The sequence below is a fragment of the Aricia agestis genome, chromosome 17 (genome assembly GCF_905147365.1).
Source record: "Aricia agestis chromosome 17, ilAriAges1.1, whole genome shotgun sequence".
In the NCBI taxonomy this organism is placed as follows: Eukaryota; Metazoa; Arthropoda; class Insecta; order Lepidoptera; family Lycaenidae; genus Aricia; species Aricia agestis.
The window spans coordinates 9734851-9756418 of record NC_056422.1 but is presented as its reverse complement, the minus strand read 5'-3'; the positions used below and the strand labels follow the sequence as shown (position 1 = coordinate 9756418).

The 21568-nt window shown below is 36.0% G+C and overlaps 1 protein-coding gene across 2 annotated transcripts in view; it reads right to left on the bottom strand.

The window, feature by feature from the left end:
* The window catches only part of LOC121735236 (polypeptide N-acetylgalactosaminyltransferase 5), a 42779-nt gene that overhangs the window by 10816 nt on the left and 10395 nt on the right, over positions 1-21568 (bottom strand). Inside the window, exons 6-10 of one of the 2 annotated variants that reach the window (XM_042125990.1) lie at positions 21347-21511; positions 20647-20800; positions 14060-14237; positions 5493-5673; positions 1052-1191 (exon numbers count right to left, since the gene is read on the bottom strand). In XM_042125990.1, the coding sequence (XP_041981924.1) occupies positions 1052-1191; positions 5493-5673; positions 14060-14237; positions 20647-20800; positions 21347-21511 (818 nt within the window). Of the gene's footprint in view, positions 1-1051; positions 1192-5492; positions 5674-13190; positions 13372-14059; positions 14238-20646; positions 20801-21346; positions 21512-21568 lie in introns of both variants that reach the window. The other variant, XM_042125989.1, reaches the window with a different exon arrangement.

Genomic DNA, 21568 nt, shown 5'->3' with positions numbered 1-21568 from the left:
AAATTGAATGCGTGTAAAGGGGATGGAATATCGATCTACTATTGAAAATATATATTTGTAGTAGGTTATATATTTAAACAACTCAATTATTTAATCCGTGGAAACTATGAAATTAATATTATTTGAAGTGTAATAACAAATATCGGGAATTATGTCACTTCACTATTCAAGCTGTTTTTATCTAAAGTTTTTGCCAGCGTTGTATATTTACTAACAACATTATGGATTCAAATACTAGATATCAGTTTATACTTTATATAAATTATAAATTAAGAAATAAAAAATCGACATCGAAGAAGATAAGTATTGCACATCACTTTTTGTTGTAGGTATAAATTTTTCGATTTATGGTGCCGGCGCTAGAGGCACGACAATTGATTTCAAGCTTGGCGGTTAAAGGGTTAATAGTTATCGTACGTTTTATAGCCAGGGTCCCACAGACGTATGGCAGGTGGTTGTGTGACAATTATATGTGGTAGGTGGTTAAGGGTTAAAATTAACGAGGGAATAAGCGGACAGATTGCCTGATGGTAAGCCATTGCCGCCGCCCGAGTTTTTTTTTAATGAAATAAGGGGGCAAATGAGCAAACGGGTCACCTGATGGAAAGCAACTTCCGTCGCCCATGGACACTCGCAGCATCAGAAGTGCTGCCAGTGCGTTGCCGGCCTTTTAAGAGGGAATAAGGGTAATAGAGGAGGGTAGGGAAAGGAATAGGGGAGGGTAGGGAAGGGAATAGGGTAGGGGATTGGGCCTCCGGTAAACTCACTCACTCACTCGGCGAAACACAGTGCAAGCGCTGTTTCACGCCGATTTTGTGTGAGAACATGGTATTTCTCCAGTCGAGACGGCCCATTCGTGCCGAAGCATGGCTCTCCCACGTTTAAAAAGTTGTCTTGTTCTGAACTTTCAAATCAGATGTTTGCAGTGTGAGGTCGATGACCCGCATAGAAATTTTTACTAAGTACCTACTCATATTTTTTAAATATAAATTCTGTCTCGAAAATACTTTTTTGACGACAAAATTATCTCTTAAATAATTCTCATACTGACCTCTCCCAAGTAATAGTAGTCGAGGGGCATCTGGCTCTCAGGGTATATGTTCTCCAAGTACCATCTGAAGCTCTTGCACTTGAGTCGCTCCCGAAGAGCCTTCCTCTCGCTCACATCACCCACGGGCACATTCAACGCACCTGCTCAGACATACACACATTAGTATAAAAAGTAATAGTACTGTAAAACTACAGTTTGACAAGGCTTTATTTGAACGTGGGTGACATTGACGGGAGCGCTACTTTTAAAGGAGAACTGTCAAACACATGTCAAAAATGACGTCTTTCTATGATAGAAGCGTTTACTTCTTTTTCGCGCCACGTTCAAATAAAGCCTTGTCGAACTGTAGATGTTACCATATTCCTAATGGTTATACCAGACGACAATTTTGTACAGTCTGTCAAGAAAGAGTAGACGCTGATTTATTTAACTATTTATTGCACATTTTTTTACATGAAATATACACAAAAGAAAAACGACACAACAGGTACTGTTTGATCAACATAATATTCTAAACGTAATCGCAATCGAATGGTGGTTTTTACGTCTCGTATTTCCACAGATAATGTTTGTACGCTTTAAATATTATGACCCTGATACATTTTTTGTTTTATTTCATATTTTTATGAAGTTTAAAAATGATGGTGTCTACTGTTTTCTGACAAGCTGTACATATGTCAATTTCTGTACAAAAAACAAAGATATCAAAAACATTAGAAAAATGGTAACTGTAGTAGAATTTAAACTAACATAGGTATAGGCAAGAGTAGGAGTAGAATACAGCCTATCAATCATAAAAACAAATCAGCAACTAAATGTTATAAGTTTAAAGTTAGTGTTAGTTAAAATGCATGCACATTTGTTAAACAATATTCATTACCAGATTAAAAAAACATATGAAGTCTATTAATTTAAATAATGATTTGGTCTTCAAACAGAAAAAGTAAAAGATAAATTATTGTGTCCTAAAAATGTCTGTTAAAATAGTAATGTAGATGTAAAAGTATGCCAATTTGGAAAGATTGGTACAATTGACTTACTTGATGCAAAAGTAAGTCAATTGATATGCAAATATTGCTTCTTTGGTTCAATTAATCAAGAACAATATTAGGACACAACAGAGAATGAAAATGAAATAAATATGCATTAATAATATCCCAATTAGAATTATCTATAAAGCTTATGAAGCATTCGAAAATGCCTATCGTTGACTAAATATTTTCTTTAAAAAAAACTGAGACATGAGGAAATGCACGGGCATTTTATACGTTAAGTAACATATTTTCATAAAATAACTATCTACATTCTACACTATGACATAAAGAAGGCCAAATTTAATCCAATGACATGACATACTATAAATAAAGTTACAAATATATGAAGCCATTGTATCAACTTAGAAGCCAATTCAAGTAATAAGTAATAACAGCCAAATGCCAAAGTGCGATAAGCGACAAAACCGAGTTTCGGGTCTGTTAGGAGAACAATAAGCGAAGTTCCACGAAAACTGTTGCCAAGAAAACTGTAAGGGTCCCCGCAGACTTACAATTCTAAGTTGGCCGACTATCGTACAAACCACAGAGATAGATCAAGATAGAAGCGCCATGTCGTTACAATTTGTATGAACACGAGCGACATGGCGCTTCTATCTTGATCTATCTCTGTGGTTTGTACGATAGCCGGCCAACTTAAAATTGAAAGTCTGCGGGGACCCTAATAGTTATTTCTCTCACGATTGTATTTTGGACAAGTGATTATTATTGAGTAAGTGATAGAATTACTTTTGCACTCAAATAGACATTGTAAGAAACTGTGTTTATTTTATATCGAGGCAAGACATTGATAAAAGTTCAGTCGCGAATAAAAGTTATTTGTCACACTTATAAACTGTCAATTTTATGTTTAATTTTGTTAATTTATGCATTTTATGCATTGGGTTAATTTTAGCACTATTGAAGTTTTATGTTTGTATGTTGCAACGATAGGCATTTTCAATGTATGCGAAAGCTCACTAGTATATTTATAACTGGATGGCTGATGTGCATTCAATGTAATTTCAGGCTTCAGTAGAGTCAATTGTGGCGCTGAAATAATTGTCAATAAAAATTCTCGATTTAAATTGTCGCAACACGAGTTTAGTGAATCCAACCACTAGGGGACAACCACACCAACATATAATATTTTAATACATTTTAAGCATTTACGCAGCCATCCAGGTACATAAAAGCTCAATTCACGTAATGAAAGCTGTTTGATTCGCTGCACGGTCTAGTCATATTAAGTGTGCCACGATTTATTTACCCCCATGGGGTAGGTTAGCTTTTGAACGTTTTAACATTCCATTACCCGATATCCGAGGTCTTTTGACTGTAGTTTATCTATTCAACATCATTGTTGAGTGGTCAATGTTATGGCATGTTAGTCAATTGATCAACTCCTGTTAAAAACATTAGACCGGGCATTATCCATCGCAATTTCTAAACAATGCCAACCAATGCATGCATTGCTCAGATTCTATGGTCCTTTAACTGAAGTTTAACTTCTCACTAGCGCTATCGATTGACTAATTTCAAAACGATCACCAATCAACAACGCTATCAAATACACTCCTGTCAAAAAACCTCAGAAATCCGGCATACATCACAACACTAATCGCTCTATATGTAATACTAGATGTTCGGCGCCGCTTCGCCCGCGTAATTTAGGAATGTCATATGGAAACCGTACATTTTTCTTCAAAACAAGAAATATATGTCCTTTCACGTGGTCTATTCTTCATATGTGCCAAATAACATAAAAATTGCTCCAGTAGTTTCTTAAGATAATAAGCCCTTTCAAATAATTTCCCCCGTTTTTCCACATTTTCCTCTATTTCTTCGCTCATATTAGTCGTAGAGTGATAAAATATAGCCTGTAGCCTACCTCGATAAATGGGCTATTTAACACTGAAAGAATTTTTAAAATCGGACCAGTAGTTCCTGAGATTAGGGCGTTCAAACAAGCCCCTTTCAAATAATTTCCCTCGTTTTTTCCACACTTTCCTCTATTTCTTTCTTCTTAGCGTGATAAAATATAGCCTATAGCTTTCCTCAGCAAATGGGCTATCTGACACTGAAAGAATTTTTCAAATCGGACCTGCAGGGCAATCGCGATAATTTTTTTCAACTGAAGCGCAAATGAAACTCGGACGTTGATAGACTTTTGGTACGATTCGGTATCGCGCTAACGTTTTGACAGCTAATTTAGACGTTACTGAACCTCAGCCCAAGCGCAAACGCTGGCAAAACAAAAAGTTGATACAATGCTACTTCTACTCGCACGTTTATGGAACGTTTCTTATTTTGGTGTGTAAAATTGTCAAAAATGAATGTAAAAATATAACATAAGCTATAATCAAATTATAATATAAGCTTATATTTTACTTCAAAGCTGTAAAATAACACTACGGACTATTTTAGTTTGTTAGAAAGTGAATCGAATTTTGACATTACTTCTTTACGTAAATGTCACAACTCACAAGTCACTATTGAACACTTAAGTATGGCGTTTGTAAAATATAGTAAAACAATATTATGAATTCACCTACGTAAATTAAAAACTCCAAGTAACATTCATATTAATTCATAACTAGGCACCAAAACAACTTCACTCGTGTCATGTTCATCCATATGTAAATAACCAATTTGTCAATTGACCAATTAACGCATCGGAAAAAATTTGTTCATATTTAAGCCAATCAAAATTAAATCAGAAGGGCGCTGATTGGTCCGCTGCAATGTCTGTCTAAAGGTCAAACGTTGTGCTTCGTTCGAGTTCCATCTAAGTTTGAGTTACGGTTGGAACGTTAGCACGATACTGAATTTTGTTCAGACGCAGCGGAACCGAACCGTAACTGAACCACAACCAAAGCAAATGTGAACCTGAATTGAAACGTTTAAAAATAACGCGATTGCCCTGCAGTAGTTCCTGAGCTTAGTGCGTTCAAATAAGCCATTTCAAATAATTTCCCCCGTTTTTTCCACACTTTTCTCTATTTCTTCGCTCCTATTAGTCTTAGCGTGATAAAATATAGCCTATAGCTTTCCTCAGCAAATGGGCTATCTGACACTGAAAGAATTTTTCAAATCGGACCAGTAGTTCCTGAGCTTAGCGCGTTCAAATAAGCCCTTTCAAATAATTTCCCGTTTTTTTTTCCCACCTTCCTCTATTTCTTCGCTGCTATTAGTATTAACGTGATAAAATATAGCCTATAGCCTTCCTTGATAAATTGGCTATCTAACACTGAAAGATTTTTTCAAACCGGACCAGTAGTTCCTGAGATTAGCGCGTTCAAACAAACAAACTAACAAACTCTTCCGCTTTATAATATTAGTATAGATCACACCTCAAAACATGCGAAATCAAACAGCATCAACACGCAAACTGGTCTATGTTAATTGACCTGGGTTAATATTGTAGTAGAAATGCTTCCAGTCGTCAAGCCACACTTCGGCGAGCCGCGCGTTGTTGTGGTTGACGACTCGGCCCGTGCCGCCGGGGAACGAGTAGGGCGTGGTCTTGCGGAACACGTGACCGACGTGCGAGCACGGCGCTATCTCCAGCGTGCCGCCGCACATCCACACCTGACCGTTACAGTGTAGGATAGAGGAATGTCTACATACAAACGCGGCGAGGTTTGAGTGTGTGCGTGCGGTCGCGCGATTTACCGCACTCGTCCGCTTGTCGCACACGCATACATAGTGGATTTGTATGTGTGCGTGCGGTAAGGAACCCGTCGCGCACGCAAATGATCGGTTTGATCATGTGCGTTCGATAAGGCGAGCGGCGCGCACGCAGTCAACGGCTTGAATGTGAGCGTGCGTGCGGATAATCTGCACGCACATACGTCGGCTAACGAACGTTAAGGCAAACGCCGTACAGTGCGTTATCGTGGTGCGTTTGTATGAAGATATTCTACCGTTCTATACTGTGCCCATACACTTGTCTGGCACAGACAAAGACGCAAAGTTGTAACAACGTAACACCAACGGAAGGCAAAAACTCGGCAGAAACAATGCCACCAAATGTGAGTGGCAAAACCTGCCCGCCAGGGCCTGTAGACAAGTGGCAAAGCGCTAACGCTAGCTAAAATATATGCGATTTGACATTAGGCATCGCTTCGCTAGCGAATACTAATGTCAAATCCATACATTTTGTAGCGCTAGCGTTAGCGTTAGCGTTTTGCCAGTTGTCTACGGGGGCAGAGGTGACAGAAATAACCGGTAGCAACATAACACGAAACTCCAACTCCATGCCAGACAAGTTCAGTTGACAGCTCTAATAAGACTACCCAGCAAGAAACAATATGCATTTTTTGATGATGATGTAATAAATCTAAGAATTCATATTATCGGACTAAATTCTATACGGTTAGACTCCTTAGAGCTGCTTAATTACTTGCTATGACAACACAAAAATGAAGCATTGTAAGTGCTGCTTTTAATAATTGCCATAACAAGCTTATATGTAATATTATAACAAAACAACAGTTAGTAAAATCACACAGACAGAAACCATGTTAAATGTTACAAGCTTTTTTCAAACTTTGTTCGCTACTTCTGTGTTGCTAAAACTAGCAACACAGAAGCTTGGACGAAAATTATTTTTGCTCCTATTATTTTTATATTAGTAATATTAGTCGCCTCTCTCAAGTCTCAAGCTCAACTATTATGATATGAATCAGCTAAAGGGTTAAAATCTCTTTTAAGATATATTTATACGTGGGAGAGCCATGCTTCGGCACGAATGGGCCGGCTCGACCGGAGAAATACCACGTTGTCGCAGAAAACCGGCGTGAAACAGCGCTTGCGCTGTGTTTCGCCGAGTGAGTGAGTTTACCGGAGGACCAATTCCCTATCCTCCCCTATTCCCTTCCCTTCCCATCCCTACCCTCCACTATTACCCTATTCCCTCTTCAAAGGCCGGCAACGCACCTGCAGCTCTTCTGATGCTGCGAGTGTCCATGGGCGACGGAAGTTGCTTTCCATCAGGTGACCCGTTTGCTCGTTTGCCCCCTTATTTCATAAAAAAAAGCTTTTTGGACGGTGTTTATTAAATATCAATGTTACTATCAATAAGTGATACAAACAAAACGCATTAACGTAAAACAAATAATCTGTTACTGATAAAATCTTTTAACAATTTGGCATTGTCGATCAATAAAATTTTAAATGGTTATGATCATCAGAAACAAATAAACTATTAACCACAATTATATTTTAATGGCAGGAAATATAAAAAGATGTTGCAGGAAATGTTTAAATTCTTTTCACAAAATTAATATTGTAGTGCGCATGCTGATTGTTCTTAGAAGGAAAATTATATCTCATTAACCTGTTACCTGGCCTAAAGTTCAGTAACTGAGCTATAGTCCAGGTTAATGAGATATGAGATATATTCTCACGAGAACGACGGGGCTAAAACGGTCACATTTAGCAATTCCTCTCAATCAATTCAGCAAATGAATTGTCAAAACAGTCAAACTGTCAAATGTCAAATTAGTACGAATTACTAGACATGAATTGCAAGCAGACTTGCATTTTGCGATTTTAAAAAAATATATCATATTATGATTCATAATATGATTCTCTAAAGCGACCATTTTAGCCGCGCAGTTCTCGTTACATTAACAATTAAGAGACAGAAGCCCTAGCAGTGAGAAGCAATTTAGGGATGATGATAACTTTCATTTATATTATTTAAAAGACAAATTTTGTGTCACATTTGATTGCCTCATAAAAACGCATCAAAATCCCAGACAAATTATTACTTCTTTTTGCGTCGGTTAAAAATATCCCAAGATTATGGAACCCCACATCTATTCTGGTGAAGTTTCGCTTGTCTAAATCGGGAGCCAAGCAAACATGAAACAAGCTCGTTAGCTTGAAATATGTCCCCAACACCGGCCACCCACGCGAGTATAACTTTCGCTCCATCAAGATATTTTTAATATAATTTGTAATTGAATCCATATGTAGGTGTAAGGCTAGGATTATCAATATGGCCCAAACTTCAGAGCAGATTGTGCGAACTTTCTCTTCACTAGTTAGAATATTTGTAACAGAATGTATCTGTAGGTGTACTTACTTATGTTGGTCAACATTGAAATTCATACAATATATTAAATTAACACGCTGAGCAAAAATTTTGGGTACCGCTTTGGGTATTGCTGAGATTTAGATTGACGTGACAGAGTGTCGTACAGACCACAGAGGAGAGACTACATATTTTAAAAAAAAAAATTTTTCTTTGCGCATTTCGACCATAATATGCGGATCTCTACCTGCAACTTAAACTGTGCATATTACACTGAAATATATTTTTTTACATAATAAATAAAATTAAAAGTGATACTTACATAAAACCAACATCTTTACGTCATAAGGACGTAACATCAAAAATACTTTTACGACAATTCATATCACTAACAAACATTTACTTACTAAGTATAATAATTATGAAGTATTATCAAAACCAAAGCATGAAAAGTTACTTTAGGAAAATCTTATCATTTTAAATAAGTATAAAAACACCGTCCAAAAAACTAATCTTAAATTTTTAAACGAGCAATTCTTGTATATATATATCGAACAGCTAGTAAAGTTAAAGCTTCAAATTTTTTGCTCCACCTAATTCAAAGAGCGCTCGAAGGACCAATTCGGATGTAGGTCACAGAGTCTGAACTCTATAAAGCTGCCAATATTTAATTATTCGACTGTATAATTGTAAGATTTAATTGCCCTATTTGGGAGAGTCTGCGAACAAAGATTTTTTTCTAGTGGTTGTATAAAATTATTTAAATTTAATTAACATTTACCTCGATGCATTTTTAAACGAAATTCAAACATTTTATGGCAAAAGATAAACGAATGCCAAGAATTAAAAAAAGGACTGACGGTTAACCAAATTTAAATCTTAATTAGTATTCTATTAAGCCATGAGAGTTAGTTGCAGCAGATAATTATATAAAATATGACATATTTCTATATTTAATCTGTGACGAATGTTTATTGTTTAAAGTAGATTAGTATGTATATTAAATATCAAAGGCCATACAAAATCAACGAAACTTGAGCAAACGTGAAACAATTTACTTAGGTGCCTGAAATGTTTTAATAATGTTACTGATAGGTTATTTGTTATTGTAATTTACTTATTGTTGTTAATACAGATTATTTAATCAAATAAAATTGTTATTAATGTTATTAAGCCTTTTTTAATATCTGCCCCAACTTTCCAGGAATAAGAATTGCTGTGGCACTCATATACATAAACCCAATACACAATCACAAAACATTGCTTCTGCATCGAAGAAGCTAAGTGAAAAGAATAAAAAAGTAGGAGTGAAAAAAGTAAACAACATGTAAAACATAAGCTGAAAAAACACAAGGAAACATAGACAATAAAAAATAGCAAAATGTGCATGCATAAAACTCCGTTACGTGTATCCGATTAAAAAAAATTGGCGATCGAATACGCGCACTGGATAAATAGGCGAGGGGAAAGATGAATGCAGCTGCAATGGTTAATGTTGTTAGGAAGCTCGACAATTTGAGGTTAAATTCAAAATTATTCCAAACCACAACAAAACTTTTTATGCGGCGTTGCTAATATTTTGCAAATGAAAAAAATTAATTGTCTTTGGTAACACGATTAGACTTAGATCGCACCCAAACGAAATCGAAAACATTTTATCGCTCTAACTACCAAATACGAACTAAATTATTCATAGTTCAAGCCACATAAAACGGGTTTTGAATTAAAGTTTTATGTTAATAAATATTTCGACGGGTGCAAAGTAAAAAGAGTCATCTACAAAACAGCTACTTTTCAGGAGAGCGCATAATAGGAAAAAATGCTCCCATTTTGTCAATTTCCAATCAAATTTATTGAAATTTTCATCGTTGTTTCATTATTTATAAATTAATCTACATGTATATTTAATTTCTTCTATTTATGTTTAATTTACGAGATATTGTAGTTGTCTGCATCTACATTGCGCTTGAAAATATGACAACTGAGTTAACTACCACTTGGTCGTTTCTACGTGGGAATTAAAAATTATATTTATTAAAGTATTTTTACCGATTACTAGTGCGATTATCAGTACCTACGTAAAGTGTAACACTTTATATTATTAAAATATGTAGTTAATGCCCGTTTTACACCTTAAAAACACCAAGTTCAGAACATAATTGCATAGATATCTTTTTCTACGTTGTCGAATCGGTGCAAGGTGCACGATTTAGAAGGAAGTTAAAATATGAAATACTAGCTTTTGCTCGCGGCTTCGCTCGCGTGGAATTTGAAAATCGCGTAAAATGCAAATATTCCTGTAAGCTCCCTTAGAAACATGATGTTATTCCAAGACCAAAAGTAGTCTAGTAACATAAGCGGTTTTATCTTTTCAAATAAGTTTATGCCAAAAAAAACAATACGATTAGTTTCTTAGTTAGAGCGTGAAGGAAGGACAAATAAATAAATAAATAAACAAACATACTTTCCCATTTTAATATTAGTTTGGATATACTTAGGAATCATTCATTTACTTTCGTACAAATCGTAATTTCTCACAACAAAAATGAAATTCTGTGTCAATACTTTAATTACTTTAAAACTAATTTAAAAAGTATTCAGTATCATTATCAGTACAGGAACTATGTTGTAAATTATTATAATTTAGGCAGAGGCTTATTACGAGTAAGTCTTTGTACTTGGCACTTGTGAATTGTGATCATGATGGGTTCATTATAACATCATAAGCGTCGCTGGACGTTTTACACCATCGAAGGGATGTATACGATTCTTCAGAACACAAAATGAAATTTTATTTCTACGATTTCTCAATTGCTTTTCATGATCACAGAGATCCTAAAACCGGGCAAAGATAAGTTAAAAGGAAAACTTTGCGAGATATTTTTGCGCTACAATTAAACTTGCAAATGCCGGAATATGATGTTTTGCATATTTTGTTTACCTAAATTTTGTCGTAATTTACGTCATGTGTCAATACACGTGTCTTTATTTCTCAATCGCCTTTTCTTTAGATCAATACTGAACTGATGACGTCTTTTTCTACCGTTTAACGAGGAAGGCGTAGAATATTCACTTGATGCCTCCACTGCCGAAGAAGTATCAACGGTGTTGTCTTTAGAAGATTCACAGTTTGAGAGGGATAATATACTCGATGGCTCGATATATGAGTTAATAAATTCAAGCAGGTCATAGATTATATGAGATCAAACTATCTGTTTAATAAAAAAGACATAATATTTTGATCTAATACTGATAATGGACGCGGCGGACTTGAAGTGATGAATTGTATTCTGAGGGCGTTGACGTATTTAATAATTTGCTTAGATCGACATCCAAATTTTCAAAATCATTTTATATTTTAGACTGAGAGTGAACTGGTGTGACTGGCCCAGAGTATTCAAACCATGGGGACTTATCTTACGAAGTTAACTTATATTCATTTGTATTCATCGCTGATACGTCAAGGTTTTCTATAGAAGTTCAATAATTCTTCATCGGGCAACACAGTATTTTGCTCGATAAATCTATCGTTTATGTTCTGGAAACTTTCAACTTCTTTAAAAAGGACTTTCTGAACATGAAACAACAGTAAAAAATAACAGAAAGAAATTAGAAGTCAATTAATATAATAACAATAAGAATTAACATAGAAAGGTACTCATAAACATAACAAACAATACTAATTTACAAAAGTAAATTGAGACATCTAAATCACAATCGCAACGTAGAAAAAGCTATATGGCAGATAGCCGCTTATGCCGCATAACATTAACCCCGCGCGTCCCGCGTATAGACGACCAGCGGTAGTTATCCGCATCTACGTCGTGCAATTTCACAAAACAGGAGTAGATGTCTTCTTTTACGTGACAAAAGTACCAGAAATAAAGTGATATTTCAATTTTTGTTTTTGTTATGTTGTAGAACATGATATTTTAAGCTAGTTTCTACAAAAAAACGAAAAACTCAAAATTGCAGATGACTTTTTTTACTTTGCACCCGTCGATTTGCATCACGATATTTTAGGTCACGGTAATATTATGTAAGAAACATCTTCGATACACTTCTCTATATATGGCATAAGAATTTGAACTTTATGTTTAAAATATTTTTGTTTTTGTTTTAACGACAAAATAAGAACATTTTAAATACAGAACACAGGCCTCAATTTCTTTTTTACGGAATACTTGCACACAGCATTCGATGCTTTACAGTGTAAGCATTCTAATGAGCGTTTGGCCTCTATTTCGGAAAGTGAAAAGGTCCCGAAGCCGGTTCGCGCGACCTCTGGTGACTCATTGGTCTATACTCTATTATATTGACAAATCGTGGCGCGAGATTAATTCGCACCTATTGTATTTATCTAATTGACCAGTTACATACCTTTTAATTTGAACGTGTGAAAGTGACCTATTTATGAGTGACTTACAACACGACGTGAACTCTATAATCTATGGTAAGTACTCTCATGAAACTGACAATTGTTTAAAAATAAAACATAATACATATGAAGAAATTGCATTATTATCTTGTCTACGATCGTACTGTTAATAAACATGCGATGAAGAAGATTTAGTTTATGCAAACTATCGTCTGATTTCGATGGTTACGCAAATGTTTATAATGAACTAAGACTAGCTATATTTTATCGCGTTGGGAAAAACCGTTTTGTCTGCCAGTGATACGACTGACTTATTTATTGCACACCTGGTTCAAAACAGTAACGGATTTCTTGATAATTTAATTCATAAAAAATAACTTTAGTGTGATCTAAACTTTTAAATAATAAGTAATTTTCTGAGATATGCGAAAAATATAACGACATTTTCTTAGTATTTATACATACTCATTAACATAGATAAGGTATTTACTACGGTAGCGATAACAACTTCTATGTAGTTTACCGCGGTTGTAGTTTTCGGCGCTCAAAGCATACAGGATATTACATATTTTAATCCTTCACGTACAATTAATAATTATATTAGCGGCAAAAATCGCAATACCAAAGACAAGTTCCATTTTCAAACGCAGCTGTCAAAATGTTAGCAACGCGTTTTTTTTTTCGAACCTGGATTCATGGCGTAATAGAACTCTCCCCACTCGTCCATCCACACTTCGGCGACGCGCGCGGCGTTATGGAGCACCACGTTTTGGACTCCACCAGGGAACGAGTATGGAGACTTGTCCCGGAACACGTGGCCCACGTGGGAACACGGCACTATCTCCAACTGACCGCCGCACTGCCATATCTGTTGCATTGTTCCTATTAATCCGTTGCCCTTCTATTATTTTGGTAGGGCAAAGTAGAAAGGCGATGTTCTCGGTGTAAGTACTTTTCCAATATGATAGTCTATAGACTGGAATCTTCGTTGTAAAATATACTTTTATGGAGCTTATGCCAGAAAAAATGTTTCATACGTCATACCTTTCAGATCATTATACCCTGCTAACAGTTTATTTAACAATTCGCTACGCATAATATCGAACAGATGGTGAATTACGTAAAAGTGTCGAATACGTAACTGATGACAAATAAAATTAGTGTCACTAAAGAGTTCGAGGTCGGGTGTCACAAACACTCTTCCAATATTCAACTTTTCTGAAAAAGTTAAATTTTTGGAATGTATCATCGAAAAAATTGATCCATAGGCAGATGGCAAAACTTTCCTCTTTCCTACGCCGCGCTTCCTGAAAATTTGCTACGCATCTAATGCTGAGTTTCTGAAGTATTTGCCTGCTGTTTATCTATTCTTTTATAGCGTTGTCGATAAGTCAATCAAAACCTTTTTAATAGCTTTCTATTAAATAAAGCTTATATTTTCGGTTTAAAAAAACCTCAGAAACCGGGCATACTCATTATTTATTTAAAAACGTTAGAATCGTTTTAGCTAGACCCTGTACGCAAACGACCGCTTAAGAAAAAAAAAATCTCTATACCCGAAAGCTCATCTCCAAGTTCTCTCCGCCCCAGATGTCCATGCCCTGGTCGTAGGAGCCGATCTTGTAGAAGTACTCCTTGTCTATGGCGAAGAGACCCCCGGCCATTGTGGGGGTCCGAAGCGGAGCCGTGCGGTCCCCGCCGCGCCGGGACATCTCGCGCTCTGGTACTCGGTACCTGGGAACAAGTGATTGATTTAGAGACATTCGTGACTTCAGAGGGATAAAGTTTACATATTTTGACAAATAATGAGGGTGTATAAAATTACTTATTTTATTACCTACTTACTTACTTTGCTACACACTTTTTAAGTGTAAAAGACACTTGTAAAATTGTAAGAACGTACGCCGATTTGGCCGGTCTAATATTAAAAAAAAAAAATGTAGGTGTGTTAAGTTGTGCATTCCTAAATATTGTTCACGTATGAAATTGAAGTCCGAATAAATAAATTGAAATGGCTTTTCAAATTTCCACAACATTTTATTGAGAGAAAAATAAATTCAGTAAACTCGCGCGGAGAAACTTCAAAATTCATTCGCTTATAAAAATGAGAGTGCAAAAGTTTTCCATCAAATCCGTTAGCTAAAATGGTATAGGTAGTTTATTTGCATATTTAACTTATTAATAATGATAGTTGTGCCCCCCGATGTTACCCGCGGTTTATTAGGGAAAATAAATTGTTATATTTTCCAACAATCCCGGATATCAAGTTATTCTATCTTTATTATAATCGCTCTAGCCGTTTAGACGTGAAGTAACAAACATAGTAAACTCATCAAATATTTATAATATTAGTGTGATAAGTGATAACTGATAAGTTAATTTCTATTGCAAAAATAGAGTCATCTTAATTCTTGCAACATAGCCCATAGGGATAATATTCAGAAATTGAACAAGCATTTCTCAGATATTACGCGTAGTGGCGTGGCCCTTATTCAGTTTCGTAATCGATACTTGAGTCAATAACTCAATATGCATATTAGGCACCTACACTTGGCTAAACATGAATATTCATTGTTTCCTAATTCCTTTGTACTTTTAATTAGATTTTAGGTAAATCAATTTTAAATTCTATAAGACGAACCGACCCTGTTTTAAAAAAGACGAGAAATACCGTCAACATAAGGTTAATAATCCTCTAGAAACTCAAGTTAAATTAACTCTAAAAAACTCTTAGTTTATCAAGTTAGTTTTTTTTTTGTTCAGCAAAAAAAAATATTAAGAAGCTTCACAAAAATAAACTTTGCTGAATTTACCAACGGAGTAAATGCATTAGCATTCGGGAGTGAAAGATACAACTCATACAAGCAGCCATGGGAACATAATCATAAAAAACCCCCCGTGTTATGTAAATGCGATCGCGGAGTATGACGCTATAGCAATATTATACAGTGTGTTAGTGTAAACACCGTTATCCTTGAAACCTTCAAATGAGCCCGACAAAATGAAAAACTTTTTCCATGAGAACAATGCTGGGAACTAAAAAAAAATGATGTCTTCATATCCCATACGGATGCCCGGATCGGCAATTTGTATGGATATGAAGACGGATTTTTGTGAGTTCCCAGCATTGTTCTCATAGAAAAAGTTGTTCATTTTGACGGGCTCATATTTTGATGGTTTCAAAGATAACGGTGTTTACACTAACATCTTGTATAGGTATTACAATGTAATACCTATATTTTAATAATTACATAAAACATATTATACTTTATACATAACTAGATGAGGCACGCAACTCCGTTGCACGAAAATATCGTGTGGGAACCGTACGTTTTGATAAAAAGTGTCCTATGTCCTTCCCCGGGACTCAAAATATCCTTGTAAAATGTCAGCAAAATAGGTTTAGTGGTAACAGACTGACAAACAGACGGACACACTTTCGCATATTTTATAATATTGATATGGAATTATGGATTTTGCGGGAGTGAACGAAGCCATCAGCCATGGGTCAAAGGAAAGGACAGGAAAGAATCTCAATAATTTAATTGACACGTAGTTTTCGGGTCATGGATGATATGCACCTCATCACGACACAGTGTAATGATAGATGTACGGCGTTTATCCAAATTGGCGCTGGGGTCGTGACGATCACGGACCACGGTACACGATTTAATGACATTGGAATTACTTTTATAGCCGTGTTCTTTTTGCGATTTGACATGGACGATAAAATATTACTTATTGCCCATGCCTAAGTCCCAGAGAGGCTTATGGAGATATATGAGAGACATATTGTAAGGGATAAAAATGTGGTTTGACAAAGCGATTTATAATGGATCGGGTATATCAAACTTACAAGGCTGGTGCTTGGCCAAAATTGTAACTTACGCCGCCACATTGTAAAATCTCAATTGGGAGCTGCAGGCTTTGAGTGGTAGCTGCATTCCATGAAAATAATCATCCATGTAGACCGTGTCACTTAACAATTCCTATATTCGAAACCCATTTGATATTCTTTAGCTTAAGCTATTATAGTTATTTTCCACTTTTTTGGTAAAAGGTGGCCCAGTGCGAGATCCCGAACCGGTGATAGGTCATGTAGACGTTCTAAGTGTTAACTTTGTTAACCTATTTAGAAATAAATATTTTCATTTCATTTCATTTAAAAAGCCGGTTAATTTGCGATGAAAGGTGACAACTTGGCTAAAGGATCTTTAAATGCCAGCTTTCTGAGGTTTTTGGACTGAAACATATCACACAAAACAATATCTATTCTGCAGCGTCAATGATGATGGGTAATTTTTTGGCAATCAGCCTACCAAAAACGCTAGTGAATCGATAAACACTTCAAAAGTAACCTCATAAACCGGGCATTTATCAAAGGAAATGTAAAAAAAATCGTAGATAACAGCTAGGAGTATCGGCGAGCGCGTTTGTTTTGGAAATCACTTCGCCCGCCGGTACTGTTGATAAACTTATCGCATAAATCACTATTATATGTTTCAATTATTGTAATCCGATAAATTGACATAATCGATTTTAACGTAAGATTTTATCAATTTAAAACGAGTTTTACTGTCCGTGCTCCGTACAAGTTGGGTCCGAAAACTTTCTTGAAGACACTGACTTTGTCGATATTTTGCTCTCTGTCGGGAAAGTTACTGATTTTAAGTAGTATTTTTGGCATAATATACAGTGTGTTAGTGTAAACACCGTTATCCTTGAAACCATCAAATGAGCCCGTCGAAATGAACAACTTTTTCTACGAGAACAATGCTGGGAACTCAAAAAAAAATGCATATGTATGGGTATGAAGACGGATTTTTGTGAGTTCCCAGCATTGTTCTCATAGAAAAAGTTGTTAATTTTGACGGGCTCATTTGATGGTTTCAAGGATAACGGTGTTTATGTCGCAGCCGACTGGTTTAAATAGCCGTTCAATCAAACAGCTAGCCCTTTGACTGAACAACGCCATTCAATCACACGTCTAGCTTTTATATTGAATATTTTAGTCGCTCAAAACGTTTAACAGCTGATTCAAAAGCCGCCGTCTAATTGAAGTAGTTCAGCGCGCACCGCTGCGGCGCTAGGTGCGTTTTATTTACAATATGGCGTCAACTAGAAGTGTTTGTTGGTGTTTGTGGTTGTTTTTCGGAAAGAAAGTAGTTAATAAAAGTTACAAGTGTTATAAAAGAGACAAAAATTGTGGAGGCGCATACGAATGAATTAAAATTTCAACAAATATTCGAGGAGAAATTACGGGATTATGAAATGGATGGACGCAGCCTCCCCTGAAAGGGGGGGGGGGGGAAACAAAAACAAACACAATCCAGAAAGTCCAAAAGTTGGTTAGGTTTGGTTAGGTTAGACCACAACACAGAGTCGCCGTCAAATAAAAGGGGGGCTCGGGGGGCGCAGCTCCCCGCCAAATCAAAAACAAACCAGTTGGCTGAGCGTCGTCTAGCTGTAGTGTTGAACGTTGTAGTCAACAAGTCGGCTAAACGACGTATAGCCGTGTGATTGAATGGCGTTCTTCAGTCAAAGGGCTAGCTGTTTGATTGAACGGAACTTCACATTTGACATAAAATATATGTCTCTAATGTCTAATGTGAGCTATTCATATCTCTAGTAGGGCAAAACCAGAGATAGATCAAATATTGGGAACGGCCGTTAAACGATCTCGTATACTATGACATTTCATAGTCTCGAACTCTACTGTACAGTAGAGCCTAGTCTAACCTTAAAGTACGATTGCATAGAAAAATCACATCGACGTACCCACACTAATAATACATGCTAATGTTTCTGTCTGCCTGTCTGTATGGCTGTTACCTCTTAACACCCAAAACGCTTAACCGATTTTGCTAACATTTGTTATGGAGATACTTTTAAAGTCCCGGGAAAAAAATAGCATACTTTTTGATCCGGAAATAGTTATATACGATTCCCGCATGATAAACGAACTAGTTTTTAAGGTGACACCGCGTTAAAGTAAAAAATCGTTTTGGATATGTTTTAGATGGCTTGTTTTCTATGAAATAAGAAATGGAACAGCAAGAAATGGAAAGGGCGTAAGCGACAAAATGGCTTTTGTCGCGTAATTTAAAAACCATAAATATATTTCATATAAGCTATGGGCAAATTATAGCACTGTATGCTTGAATTACTAATCTATGTACAAATTTTGGAAGCTTAAATCACTCTGCTCTGTTGACAAAATTAGAATCCCTGTTTTTTATAGAGGTCTTTATAAAAGTTGACCAATCGTGTTATGCCATGGGTAATTCAAAGATAAAGACATGATGAATACTGACAATGAACTTTAATTTCTTAGCCTTAGTCATTGTTGAGAAAAATCGATATTGCTGCAGCCAAATCATCAAGGCGTCACCTTAATTAGCGCGAGAGCAACATTTTCGATGTTGAGAGAACAATGCATTTCGAATGCTCTGAAGTTCAACTTCATAAGCAATTTATTTGAAAGTTTAAAATAGAAACATGATGAAAACAGGCCAAAAACAAAACAAAAAACAACGGATTCTGTATGAAAACACTAGCGGTGTACTTGAACTACATGGAACAATGGCAAGTGGTGCCAACGCTCACACAATCACCTTGACTGCACCAACTAGAAAGTCTACTTCCTAATTATTCATTAGGGGAATCACTGGATGACGTCATTGGATTTTTAACCGACTTGTAAAGGTTGTGAATATTTGAAAAACTAAGCTTTTTACTTCCTAATTAATGATTACTAATAATTAGGGTACTGAGTACTGATGACGTCATTCGATTTTATCCGACTTCCAAAAAAGGGTACTACTTACAAAAAAAAAAATTAAAGAGAATGAAACCCAAATAATTTTAAGCCTCTTACTAATAAAAAATCACCACACAAACAAACGTTATATTAAGCCCGGCCGCACATTGTCCGAATTCTGATCAGAAACAGTTGAATTCCGCCGGACCGCCACCCCGCACACTATCCGAAATATCCTTCCGGCGAGTTCGAGCTCACTCGGCTCAGTACAAAATGTTAGAGACAGCGCGGACGTTCAACTGTTTCGTATCAGAAATTTCGGACAATGTGCGGCAGGGCTTAGATAAATGTTTTATTTTGGTCCAATATGTTAGAAAAGTCGCCTCTCAGACAAGAATTGAACAATTGTACTATTATAAATTATAATTAATGTAGAAATAGGCTGCATTCACAGTACGTAAGTTTATTGCACGATTTACAAGTTAGAAACTACTTTATTGCTTTTTAATTAGTAGGCATAGTATACTTAATTAATGTATCTTCATAGGATAAGAGCACTAGAGCGGTAGCATTAAGCATACTATAAATAATATACAGTATACAATCTTCATACTATATGGCCTAAATAGAGCGCTCGTACATAAAAGCGTCATTACAGATTCAGTAGGAACTCGATTAAGCGGACTAATTGTTGTCGTTATGCTAAGTACTCACATACGGTTTTACTCGATAGTTTTACTCCAAATCGAGCAAAAATCGCAAAACTCACAGCTCGAAGGCTCGCATCAAGTCGGTTCGAACTTACTCGACGCGAGCCGTCAAGCTTTACTCAAGCGTGTGACTTGACTTGTGAGTTTTCCACTCGATAATTTTTGCTCGATTTAGAGTAAAACTATCGAGTAATGCTGAATGTGTGGACTGTGGACGAAATCCCGAGCCGTGGTTTTTACTCTACGTGATTGCTCGATCGAGTAAAACCGTATGTGAGTACTATTAGCATTAGGCATTCAGATATTTTAAAATCGAATGTACGAAAAAAGCAGGTTCTATGAAGATATACTCTAAAATTATGCGTTTGTTTAGGCAAAACTGATTTATTTGTTGAAAGAGTTTTAATTAAATACACTACTGACAGTACTCCCACTGTACTAATAAGTAATACTACTGTATGATATTTATACTGTGACTATAGTCACGGAAGTTCACGGAATACATTAATAAACAATAAACCAATTATTCATTGTTTACATTAACATATTAACATAGTCAAAGAAAATTTACATTCTACTTTTATCGCAAAAGAAAAACCGATTTTCTTATCTTATCGCTTTTGGTGAAATGTTAGTAAATGGAGCGTTTTTCAATTTTGAGTCTTGTACTTACCACCTAAAGTTGAGTTTCCAGTTGAAGCCGCCCCAGGTCATGTCTGAAGCCTGAATGTATTCGAATGTAGTGTCGGATATAACATCAATAATGGGGCACACCACTATTGTCCTGTCTTCTACGATCCTCGCTAGGAGGGGCTCCAACCAGCCCTCTGTTAAAAGAAAAAAAAAGGTTAAAAAATATTCTTTAAAAATGTGTTACGTATAAATTTAAGACGGACGCAGACGTCATAAATTTTAGACATCTTATCAAGTGTAATCTGAGATTTTCCAGTTAATAAACAGAACTGCAATGGCATAAAATATGTTACACTTAAATATGCAAAATTCATTGTATAAAAAAGGTAAAGAGCTTTTACACTGTATAAAAACTTTGAAGGAATATTAAAAAGTAAAGTCTACATTTGGAGACCTAAGCTTGCAAAAATGAAAATAAAAATGATATTGCATAACGCGTATGGATTTTCAGAAGTAAATCTGCATTCACCATTTAAAAACTAAAAAAAAACAATTGGTTTTTTATATCGCACATGTTATCGCAATACAATCTTAATTATAGATGAGAATTTTAGATCCAAGCACTTTTGGATGTTTATGGGCGTTTATCCATATATTTGAAAATATCCGAGCACTTTGGGCATAACCTAGTATTTAGCGAATACCGCTTCCAACATCAAAAAAAAATTATTATCATTTACCAGTGCATTCACAATGCGCGTCCAGAAAAGTGATAACGTCCCCCTTCACGTGCTTGGCGCCCAGCAGCCTCGCGCGTATCAATCCGCTCCTGTTCTCCGTGCGGAACAGTCGCGTCTCCACCGGCAGAGTCTTGATGTACTCCTCCAATTTCTTACCCAGGTGTTCTGTGGACAAAAAAAAAATTAAAAATAGAAAAAAAAACCTGGAATGTCAAAAATCGG